The sequence below is a fragment of the Scylla paramamosain genome, chromosome 34, assembly GCF_035594125.1.
Source record: "Scylla paramamosain isolate STU-SP2022 chromosome 34, ASM3559412v1, whole genome shotgun sequence".
In the NCBI taxonomy this organism is placed as follows: domain Eukaryota; kingdom Metazoa; phylum Arthropoda; class Malacostraca; order Decapoda; family Portunidae; genus Scylla; species Scylla paramamosain.
In genome coordinates, this window is record NC_087184.1 from 72,501 (window position 1) to 84,706 (window position 12,206).

The following is a 12,206-nucleotide window of genomic DNA, read 5'->3' on the forward strand; positions in this document are numbered from 1 at the left end:
CCATATCATGGGCATGTTACGTGACAAAATCTTCCTGAAACACCTTTCCTTAGTGTGTACCCTTATGCACTCCTGTTATTTCCAGGTAACCTCTGAAAAAGTTCATGCACGCTGGGGAGCACCTAGGCTGACTATCACTGTTGTAGGGCGATGGCACCCTGACCCTTTTACCATACACCAGCTTAATGAGGGCCTGGAGGCGTGTGCTGTCACCTTAAGATTATTAATGGTCCTTAACATTGGACGCACGACCTTCTTATCACTCTCTATCAGGCAAAGGGTATTAACGATCGTGTGTGTGTGTGTGTGTGTGTGTGTGTGTGTGTGTGTGTGTGTGTGTGTGTGTGTGTGTGTGTGTGTGTGTGTGTGTGTGTGTGTTGTGTGTGTGTGTATTCTCACCTCCCATAGCAAACACTCCTGAGGCTCCTTCAATATAACAGAGCGACGGGACAAGAAAGCACCGCTCCCGGCCTTATGGAGCGCTGCCAGCAGCGACTAGTGTGTGTGCTTCCACTGTATTAAGAGGAGGTAGAAACACAGACATTCATTTATTATTATGGAAAGCTCCGTTCCGTTCCCTGACAGCTCACGTATTTACCAGTAATTCTGGCTAAACCTATTGGCTTTTCCTTAAGGACTGGCATCTCAGTGGGCCTTTTATATATATATATATATATATATATATATATATATATATATATATATATATATATATATATATATATATATATATATAAATATATATATATATATATATATATATATATATATATATATATATATATATATATATATATATATATATATATATATATATATATATATATATATATATATATATATATATATATATATATATATATATATTTTGTTGCCAGTGCCAGTGTTCCTCTTACATAAAAATTGCTTTTTCAAGACTACAGTCATGTTCACAACCTGCAGGGGCTTTTCATCAGGGAATGCCCATTAGCTGGCAGCCAGGCTCATTGTGATCTAATTGGCTGAGGATGAACTTGTAACTTATTCCCAAGAGGAGGAAAATTTTCATCAAATTATACGTGCGAGGAGGAAGTCAGGATCGGGGAGCTGCCACTACTTCTGCAACACCCTCAAGGACAGCATGTGGCTAATGACCGCCGCTGAGCAAGTTCTCAAGAGACCTTTAATTCAAACGGGAGAATGGGCTCTTCCACCTTCCCGCCAAATCCTGAAGGGCGCAGCAATGTTGGTGCAATGGCAGCATTCACTCGGAGACCAGAATGGACGTGGCATATTACCCGCTTATCAAGAAGACCATTGACTGCTGTAATCACGAGGGAGTGTTGAGGTTTAATATGGTTATATCAGGACTTCTGCAAGGTATGAAGTCCTCTTGTAATGCACGGAGATCAAATACACACTAAGCGTCATTTTTCTTATTGCAGCGAATATTTACACAAAGAGGTACGAATCTACTGAAAATATTTTTATCATTATTTTCTTTTTTGTCAAAGTGGATGATACGAATAATGTGTGGTAGATCAGTGAGCAGCGCAAGACACGGTGATTATCCTGGGGAGACTCCAATATTACCTGTTATCTTTAAATACTTCAGCATGCAAGTGGATTATGAACACTGACACCTGTACAATGGCCACCCCCATCCCTCTAATGTACGAATACTTCATGAGGATTAATCTCGCCGCTTCACTTACTTTTTTAATTTCAGTTCAGCTCCTCACCTGAATGACATTTTCTTTTACAAATTGCCTCTCTAATTCTAATTCTAATTGTCTCTCTAATAGTTCAAAGTAATCGAGCAATAGCTAATGAATCTACCTTTATCATAATGACAGGCTAAACACACAAAACATTACACCTGCTGAAGACCAAATCACCTTTATCCACCTTTCTTATTCCTTAGTCGCACTGTTCCCAAACAAATGTTCAGTAACACGTCACACAACAATTCTCAGGGTAAAGGTAAAATTTCTCCTACCAGGAAACTACAAGGTCTGAGCGCGTTAGTTAGGTTTACGTTGCGACACTTGGCAGTTGATACAATTTTACATGACCACACGGACTGAAAGGACACAATTCTCTTTCATTCTTTCATTCTACACTGTTATAGGAGAAGCCTTTAGCTTGTTTCTAGCTGAATTTGTTTCTTTGATTTCTGGATGGCGTTAGCACATAAATATTCAGAATTGTACTCGTAGCATCTGGTGAATTTCGTTATCTGTGGCGTGGGGGACAGAGTCGAGGGTATACAGTGAATACTTTAAACTTTTTCCTATTTATTGTTCACCGTTCAAAACGTTAGTTAAAAATGATTCAGAGATTTTCACGAACGCTTATCTTATCTTTCCTTTTTGCTACAAATGTTAACAAGAGAAAAAGCATACATAAAAAATTGAGAGGCAAGGGTTCAGCGCACGTGTGGGCGGCGGTGCAGGTGTCGACGAGTAGGCGACACACTCGGCGCAGCAAAATGGTGGAGGCTGACTCTCTTAGCCATGCCCACTCTGTTAAAGCTGTGGAGCGAGAACTGCACAGCCTTATCATGATGTCTCACTTGATGTATGACCAAGGAAGCTCAGGCTGTAGCGCGTCTGACTACAATGCAAGATTTCCCGAGTTCGAATCCTGGTTACGGCCGGGGTTTTTTTTAGGACGATTGCTCGCTCCTAGGTTGACCAAGCATTAAAATGTGTACCGGTTAGCTATAACTGGGAATGTAAAGGCGGCTGAGCAAAGAACTGGCTACCCTACTCCATGTGCCGAGCCCCTATGCCAACGCTTATGATTAACCGCGGCTCACCTTTACGCTTTAATGATCGAGGACAATAAAGCCTTTCCTTGATGTATGACTGAGAACGGTGAAGTCGTGGTGAGGGAACAAAGCGTCTCTGAAAAGTATAGTCAGAATCCAATATAGTCTCTCTGAACGGGTTTACGTCAAGAGGAGGAAAAAAAAAAAAAAACTGCCGTAAGATAATAACACTCAACGGACTTATAAGTATCAAGGGCATAATATTTCTGAATGGCGGCGATTATAAGATTTTTCAAGACAATAATAGATCAGAAAATGCTGGATTCTCCGAGGCATGAAGGCTAAAAATATATATAATGAAAAGAAGATGGTAATGACTACACAAATGAACTCAGCATTGAAGAGAGAGAGAGAGAGAGAGAGAGAGAGAGAGAGAGAAGAGCTGTGTTTATTACTTAATTACTGTTATGTTTTATGGGTACCATTGCTCACGGGAACAGAGGAAGTGCAGCTGACGTTAGTATGGAGTTCACGGCTTCATAACACCTTTTATATAACGCTACACACTGTTTATTCACTTTTTAATTTTTTTTTTTTTCACAATAACGCTTCTTAACTTCTCTTTATGCTTGTTGCTATTATTATCCATTACTGCTATTGCTGCTGTTGTTGTTGTTATTCATATGTACTACAGCGCAATAATATGGAAGTAAAGAGCAAGGTTTTTTTTTTTCTTTGTTCCTCTTCTTTTCTTACCGGTTTTCCTGCATTGTTTCAGCGTCCGTGCGGGAGGAGAAAAGGAAAGAAGCAATAATAATGGAAGAGTGTGGATGGGTGGAAAAAACAACAACAACAACAATAATACTGCTCTAGTTCTCGTGTCTTTGTTCGTGATCCGCTTGTTGCGCATCCGTATCGCTTATTTCTTTTTCCGCTTCTCGTAATGTCATTTGTTTCATCACATTTTCTGGTCTTTCTCCGGTTTTCTTATCATCATTTATTCGCGGTGGTGTTTCTGTATTCATCGCGTTCGTTTCGTTTTTTTTTTTTTTTGCATGTTATTTTCTCTTGTTTAAACTTTTTTTTGTAACATTTTCTTTTCTTTTTCCTCTCCTTCTTGTTCTTCTTGTCGTTCTTCATTTCTTGCTCTTGTTGCTGTTGTTGTTCTTCTTCTTCATCCTCCTCCTCCTCCTCTTCTTCTTCTTCGTTATTCTCATCTGTCGTTGTCATAATGTTCTCTCTTTACCTGTTCTTTTCTCCTTCATCATGTATTAATGTCTTGGCTGCGACGATCATTCTTTTCTTTGTTCTTCTCATCACTCTCAATGATGAACAAGAAACATCCTCTTAGGAGGGAGCTCGCCTCATAATAAAAAGCAGGACAATAAAAAAGGAAGAAAATCATGGAAGAGAAGATCAAGAGAAAGAGAAGTGAGAAGAAAATAAAATAATCTTAATACGAGGTAGTTTATGAAGTGCATCTTTGTTTTTAGATGAGATGTAATGATGACGACTATGATGATGATGATGATGATGATGACGATGGTGATAATAATAATAATAATAATAATAATAATAATAATAATAATAATAATAATAATAATAATAATAATAAAATAATAATGATACTGGAAATAAGTACAACAACAACAACAACAACAACAACAACAACAACATTGGACACAAAGACAAAATTTTCCTTTAAGCAGTAAGGAGGGAACGAGAGAGAGAGAGAGAGAGAGAGAGAGAGAGAGAGAGAGAGAGAGAGAGAGAGAGAGAGAGAGAGAGAGAGAGAGAGAGAGAGAGACAAACTATACAGACAGGGAAACTACAGTACACACCCACCCACCTACCTATCACCCACCTTCCCACACACAGTAAAAAACAGAGCAGGTACATCGACTTGATATTAAGGTTACGAAAGGATACGAGGCGAGGATCCCGAAGCCCGAAGCCAGAAGCCCGACGCGTGAGAGGAAGCACGAGTAGCGACGAGCGTGTGGCGGAAAGCCGGGGGGGGGGGGGAAAGAAGAACAGAAAAGGGAAACAAACGAGACCAGGAAACAGGGGCAGGGTTACATGACGATACCAGAGAGAGAGAGAGAGAGAGAGAGGCATGAAGTTATGACAGAGATTAGCTTTAATATTTTTGTTTAAGTCTGCTGCCTCAGTTCTCTTATTCTGCCGAGGATGAAACGGGAACGAGAAGGGCTGTGGGGGAGGGAGGGAGGGAGGGAGGGAGAGGGAGGGAGGGAAGAAATACGGTAAGGGAGTAAGGGCGGGAATATAGAATGAAAGAATGAATAAATGAATGATGCATGGAGTCGAAAAGGAAGAAAGGAAAGAAAAAAACGGATGGAAAGTAGAAGTAAGACAGTAAGGAGTGATGGAGGGAAGGAAGAAAGATAAGAAAATAGGAGGGGAGGAGGCAAAGGAGATAGGAGAGGAGCACGGAGGGAAGGAGTGAAGTATGTATTGAAGGAAGGAAAAGAAAGAAAGAAGGAAAAGAACCTTAAGGAGGAAGCAGCAAAGTAAAGAGGCCAAGGAAAGGAAGAAGGGAAGGAAGGAAGGAAGGAAGGAACGAAGAAACGAAGGGAAATCATAGTAAATGCATAGTAAAATGAAGGATGACTGGTGGGGAAAGAAGCTAGAGGGAACATATATCGATAAAGTCAACATCTGGGCGGCTGGGTGGCTGGATAGACACAGATGGATGCCTCACCAACAAATACACTCCGATACCTTAAAGATGAGAACGGGGACGCTGAAGAAGGCAATGATGAAGGCACTTTTGGCTGCTGCAGAGGAGGAGAGGGAAAAAGAGAGAGGGAGAGAGAGAGAGAGAGAGAGAGAGGGAGTGGGAAGGAGTGCAGGAATCAGGTGTGTGTGTGTGGCATGCTGATGGAGGTGATGGAGGTGGTGGTGGTGGTGGTGGCGGTGAGGGAAGGAAAAAGAAGGGCAAGCAAGCGTGTATGTATGTTTGTTCTGGGTCAGTGCACCGCCGCCTTCACTGAGAGCACCTTTAGTATATACATGAGGCGGAGGGAGAGCTGCTGCTTGTGATACTGTGGTGGTGATGGTGGTGGTGGTGGTGGTGGTGGTGGTTGAAGGTGGTGTAGTGTGTGGAAGTTGAGAATGAAGTAAGTATGAGCGGGGGATGAGTGAGAAAGTTAGCCGAGAGAGAGAGAGAGAGAGAGAGAGAGAGAGAGAATAAAAAAGGTAATAGCGTCGCAAGTGACACCTGGTAACCACAATTAGGAGAGAGCGGTACTTCTCCCACCCAGAATTTGCTTGGAGCGGGGATCGAACTTGCAACCTTTCAACAGCCACGCACGTACCATAAAGCCAACTCCCGTGAGAGAGAGAGAGAGAGAGAGAGAGAGAGAGAGAGAGAGAGAGAGAGAGAGAGAGAGGGGGGGGAAAAAGAGCTGAAATGTGAGAAAATTTGTCGAAACGAGTGGCCCCCAGCTGGGTTGAGGAGGAGGGTGAGTGGAAGTAAAGGAGAGGAGTACGGGAAGGCAAAGGGCGGGTGTGGTAAAGGCATGGAGAGTGAACGTGTGAGACTAAGGTGCAATGGTAGGCTGGGAAAAACATTAAACCACGACTGTAAAGGTGGAAGGAATGCAGGTGTGAGTGTGTGTGTGTGTGTGTGTGTGTGTGTGTGTGTGGTGGGGGGATACTGGAAGGAGGGAGAATGCTCGTATAAAGGTGAAAATGGAGGGAGCAGCAAATAGTTAAGGATGGGGGTGAACGTGTGAGACTGTGGGCCCATTCATTAAACATTCATTAAACATTAGGGTTACTGGCCCGCAATCCGAATCCCCAACGTCGGGCATCCTACTACGAAACTGGCGCGCTGATTTTTTAAACAGAAAACGGCAACCCGACGTTCGTACGAGGTTATCGGAAGAGTTGGCAGCCTTTGCTCCCGATATTGGTAGACCTGAGCACATATAAACAAATCCACGTGCTACCTTTACTTCGCCCACAGCTTCGCCGCTATCATGAGTGTGCCTGCCTCTTCTGTTCTCCTCCTCTCTCCACGAGAAAAAGCTGTCGCACTCACAAATGCTCAACGCCAGAGACTGTCTGAGGTGATAACTTCAAAGAAAATCCTGTTGGATCATTCTACAGACTTCAACGGGATAAGAAAAAAACAGAAAGCTTGGGAGGAAGTAGCTGCTGAATTCAACCTCAGCTACCCTGCTGAACGTCCCAGGACAGTAACCCAGCTCAAACGGGCTTGGGAGTACATACGGTAAGTGGATGTAAATATTCTGTATATTTTGTGTATAGCAGGTGAATTTTTGTGTTTAGCAGAGCAATAACATATTGCATCATGCTGCATCCGTAAGGGCAAGCTGAGTGTATCTCATTAATTAAATTAACACTCAGGTTTACCTCTCACAAAGGGAGTGTGTTTATCTTGCTGATCTAAATTGGGTTTTTAGCTTGCTGGTGTACTGTAAAGGGGTGTTTTTCAGCTTGCTGGTCTAGAAGGGGTGTTCTAAGCTTCCTGGTCTAAGGGGGGTGTTTTTAGCTTGCTGATCTAAAGGGGGTGTTTTAAGCTTGCTGGTCTAAGGGGGGGTGTTTTTAGCTTGCTGGTATCTCACAAGTAGCATATACCATTTCTTACCTGCCCTTTATATGATTAATGGATTATTAATATTTTTTTCTTTAGCAAATATTTAAGAAAAGCTCCATGGTAAACAGCAATATTAGGTTAAGTTCAGGTTAGGTTCAGGTTAGTTTTTTACTTGGAAATATAAGAAATGGAATTAAGAAATAAAGTACACAGACAATAAATGAATATTATTATATTTGTCCAAATCATTCCTAACTGAAGATTCTGTACAGCACTACTGGCATTGTTTAGTAATCTACATTATGTTCATGCTTACAGAGTGAAGAAGAATCACAAGAAATTTCTTCATGAGTCCTTCAAGACTGGTGGAGGGCCATCACCAAAACCAGTCACAGATGACTTCTTGGCTGTTGCAACAGATGCACTGGCTGTGGAGCTGCAATTTGCAGACAACCAGCTAGATAGCTTAGTACCCATAGTCATAAGAGAAGAGGAAGTGGGTCTGTATTTTGGCTTTCTTTTCTGTTAGTCTTTAATCATATACACAATCTTACTTATTGCCTTCATTTTTCATACTATTTCTTTCCCCATTTGTTATTATTATTTTTTTTTTTGGACAGTAGGCTGCCCTGGCAACTGTGAAATTATCATGAATACGTTGTTTTTTGGATATGTTCATGCATTGTCATATAATTCTGTTTCATTCAGTAAATTTACAGTTACTAGAAATTTAGGAAATACACAACATGTAGTGCGCAATAGCGTTGATAGTAAAATTAACGTTAATGGCCATGGACATCAATGTTAAAAGTGGAGTTAAAGTTAGGTTAGGTTCAGCTAGGTTGGTATAGGTTAGGTTAGGTTAGATTAGCATATTTTCATTTGTGTGCACTGGTAGTGATTGATGCATCATAAACATCTTTGTAAAAATTTTGTTTCCTGTTTTAACATTAACTTCTCATCTAGCAGAAATAATTGACGACGACATGCTTCCTGCATGTACAATAGCAGCAGGACCATCGACAACACCAGCAGCAGGACCAGCAACAGCACCAGCAGCAGGACCAGCAACAGCACCAGCAGCAGGACCAGTGACAGCACCACCACCAGGACCAGCAACAGCACCAGCAGCAGGACCAGCAACAGCACCACCACCAGGACCAGCGACAGCACCACCACCAGGACCAGCTTCAGCACCACCAACAGTTACAGCAACAGCACCAGCAATGGCACCAGCAACACCACCAGCAGGGCCAGCAACAGCACCAGGAGGAACATCACAAACTGGACCCTCCACCCGTAGAGGCCGAAAGAGACCCCTACGCAGTGAGAGGGAGGAATGTTTCCGCGCTATTCGAGAAGGTGCAGAGACCTTGAATGACGACTTGAAAGTGTCATTGCAAAACTTCTCTGCTCTATGTGAGAAGCTTGGCAATCAAGCTGAAGTGGCAGCAAATGCATTTGCTCAGGCAATGCAAACATCAACAAATGCATTTGTTCAGACTATGCATAATGTTGATAGCACTATGGAACAAGTACGCAAGTACTACAGCCCAGCTTCTGGGAGACCCAGCAGTCTGTAAGTATCCTGTGTGTGTGTGTGTGTGTGTGTGTGTGTGTGTGTGTGTGTGTGTGTGTGTGTGTGTGTGTGTGTGTGTGTCTGTGTGTGTGTGTGTGTGTGTGTGTGTGTGTGTGTGTGTGTGTGTGTGTGTGTTGTATATTTGAGTGAAAATAAATAAAAAAAACAAACAAATCTTGACCTCCATTTATTTTCATGACCTACACTTTGAGGGTTCATATATGATTATATATAACATTTCTTTCATGTCTTGTCCTTCACAGGAAAATATATAATTACATCCTACATGGTACTTGTATCTTGTATTGAGTCACATAACAATGTATCAAATGACAGATGCAATAGAGTTTAAGATTGAACTGATATGCATTACAATTTTGGGATAGAGGAAAGCACTTCCACTTGGCCAAGAAGGGTGTGAATGCACTCCTTTGACAGCCGGTACCTCCGAATGAACTCATCCTCAGAGTAGGCAGCAAAAGGGTTTTGGTGATCCTTGACCAGTCTCCTTGGTAACCTTGCTTTATCAGCTCGATCAGCATGTTGAAGGTGCACAAGAGCAAGAATGCCAGCCTAAAAAGAAATTCATCTTCTTAAGTCCTCCCTCACAAAAAATACTAGCAAAATTAATGTTATCAATAATGTTATCAATAACAATGCCATAATATGAAATGTCAACATATATGGGAAGCAGAGCTAAAGCCTGCTGGCCTGAACAGCTCACTGGCTGTCTGGCTAGCTGGCGGCTGTCAGAGACCTGCTCCATCACAATAACAATAAATTAACCTGCGTGAGATGGCTAAACTAATCAAAACAAAGTTAATTCACCATAAATAATAATACCAAAACAACTTGACCCACAGCTATCCTGCAGCTGTTCTGCAAGCTTTTCTAACGACAAACAGCTTCCACACATATTATTTGGGCTCTGCATGTAATATTGACAAGTAATAGTGCTATACATACCATGGTTGAAGCTCCAGGAAGGTGTAGAGATGTTGGTAAGAAGTGAAGACAGGCTAGAAGCTTGCGCCACGACAACAGGCCCCTAGGCATACGTCACGTCCAAACACCAAGTTCTTTTAAAAAGTTTAAGTACTGACAAAAAATATTGTATTCGTGTAATAATATGTTTAACCTACATTATTACGTATTTCCATACAATCATAACACATTTCTGCTATGAATGAGAGGATAATACATTCTCAAGCAAAATTCGTAGGTGCTTTCGGAGGGTGTCAGGCTCCCGAAAGATTTCTCCCCGAACGTGTCAATATTTTTTTGGATTCAGACGCAGACGCCCGACATTTCGGGCTCCAGGAGTGTTTAATAAATCGACTTCACCGGATTCGGAATGCGGGCCACTAACCCTAATGTTTAATAAATGGGCCCACAGGGCCCATTTATTAAACATTATTGTTATTAAACATGTGTGTGTGTGTGTGTGTGTGTGTGGTGAGGTGTTGAGCAGTGTAGTGTGCTGAAGGATGCAGGGAGACGCGAGGTTTGGCAGGCAGGGTGTAACATCAAATTAAAAAAAAAGGTTACACACACACACACACACACACACACACACACACACACACACACACACACACACACACACGACTAAAACTCCACTATTGATAATATAGTTTTAACGCTGACAATTCTACTACTATTACTACTACTACTACTACTACTACTACTACTACTACTACTACTACTACTACTTCTTCCTCTCCTTCTTCTTCTTCTTCCTCTTCTTCCTCTTCTTCTTCTTCTTCTTCTTCTTCTTCTTCTTCTTCTTCTTCTTTTTCTTTTTATTCTCCTTCTTCTCCTCTCCATTTTATCATCATCGCATTATCATCATCATTATAATCATCATCAATCACAATTATCATTATAAGAACAAAAGGAACCAATGCACCATTATATATATACATAAGAGCATACGTAATCATGTAAATACGAAATTATTTAAGCTCTTATATACTTGTATATACTTGAACAGCCTGGTTACTACAATAAGAATGGTGCAATCAGGTATAACACGAACGCAACTGATAATTCTGGACCTTGTAGTCAAAACACGCCAATAAAACTTACGAGCAAAAATATTAGAAGTTACGAGCGCACCGAGGTAATCTCACATACATAATTACTGCCCCTTCAGGAGTACATAGCGTTCTGAGAGGGGAGGGATTTCTTCTCCGACTAAAGACAATGGCTCGAGCTGGCACAAAAAATCTAGTCTCTGTGACGTGAGTCGAGGTGAGGTGTGTGAAATGATGAAGCCCTACAGTAAGTAAACCTTGCCTATCGCAGAAAGGTGGAGGTTATACATGGGCCGCCACGTGTAGGTCTGATGGGTTCTTGCTGCTCCCCTTATTTCCTAACGCTCTTATGACAGTGTAGTAAATCAGAGAGTGTGTTGTTAGTTAAGGTGTAGAGACGTCACCATGCAGGACCTCCTCACCATGACTTTACCATGAAGTTAACTCGAGAGAGAGAGAGAGAGAGAGAGAGAGAGAGAGAGAGAGAGAGAGAGAGAGAGAGAGAGAGAGAGAGAGAGAGAGAGAGAGAGAGAGAGAGAGAGAGAGAGAGAGAGAGAGAGAGAGAGAGAGAGAGCATAACCGATCCACAGAGATGAAGCTTGAGTGACCAGTATGATGGTGAAGTGATGGAGAGAGCCATGTTTGAGTCCCGGTAATGCCTGTCTCATTTTCGCCACCTCCCCGACCTTAATTCACCTTAATGTAACGCATCCAGGCTGGGGCGGTGCTTGTGGTGAGAGCAGCACGTGGGAGGCAGGGTAACATGTACAGCCATGGTCAATATCAAACAACATGCTGGATTCCTTCCCCCTCCCTCATTCTGTGCTTACCTTCTCCCCTCAGTCTGAAGTCACCGGGTTAGCTGGGAATCAATTTGTCATAATTTTTTTTTTCTATGAGGAGGCTCAGTAGATCAGAACTTTTAAGATTGAGAAAGTCGTTTCTTTGCATTGTGTTTAGCTTTTTTACCTCAATCTAAAGTCCTGCAGTTTATTGAGATTCTATGTATTTCCAATTTTTTTTTGTGAGCAGATTGTCAGCAGGTCACAAAAGTTAAGATTGAGAGAGAACACAAAACACAGTGAAGGTGAGGATAGGTTGCTTCACTTATATAATCACATTACCTTCCAGTCCGAGGTGGCTAAATGTAGCAGTTTTAAAGGTGCTGTCCACGTTATCAGTGTTGAGGGTGTTGAGAATCTGCAGCCCTGTAGTGCGTGTGAGGGAGGGTCTCGTTCTGACGGGGGAAAGGTG

At 42.0% G+C, this 12,206-nt stretch overlaps 1 protein-coding gene and 1 long non-coding RNA gene across 2 annotated transcripts; one reads left to right on the forward strand and one right to left on the reverse strand.

Moving 5' to 3' along the window:
* The first annotated feature begins 6,209 nt into the window (after positions 1–6,209).
* LOC135089984 (actin nucleation-promoting factor WASL-like) lies at positions 6,210–9,055 on the forward strand. The gene is made up of 3 exons (XM_063986171.1): positions 6,210–7,010; positions 7,656–7,837; positions 8,307–9,055. The coding sequence occupies exons 1-3, from the start codon at positions 6,757–6,759 to the stop codon at positions 8,918–8,920; spliced, it is 1,050 nt and encodes a 349-aa protein (XP_063842241.1). The 5' UTR covers positions 6,210–6,756; the 3' UTR covers positions 8,921–9,055.
* Positions 9,056–9,090: 35 nt separating this feature from the next.
* LOC135089986 (uncharacterized) lies at positions 9,091–11,799 on the reverse strand. The gene is made up of 3 exons (XR_010261706.1): positions 11,783–11,799; positions 9,883–9,995; positions 9,091–9,489 (listed from the first exon to the last, which is right to left on the reverse strand). It is a non-coding gene; the product is annotated as an uncharacterized LOC135089986 (long non-coding RNA).
* Between the last annotated feature and the right edge of the window lie 407 nt (positions 11,800–12,206).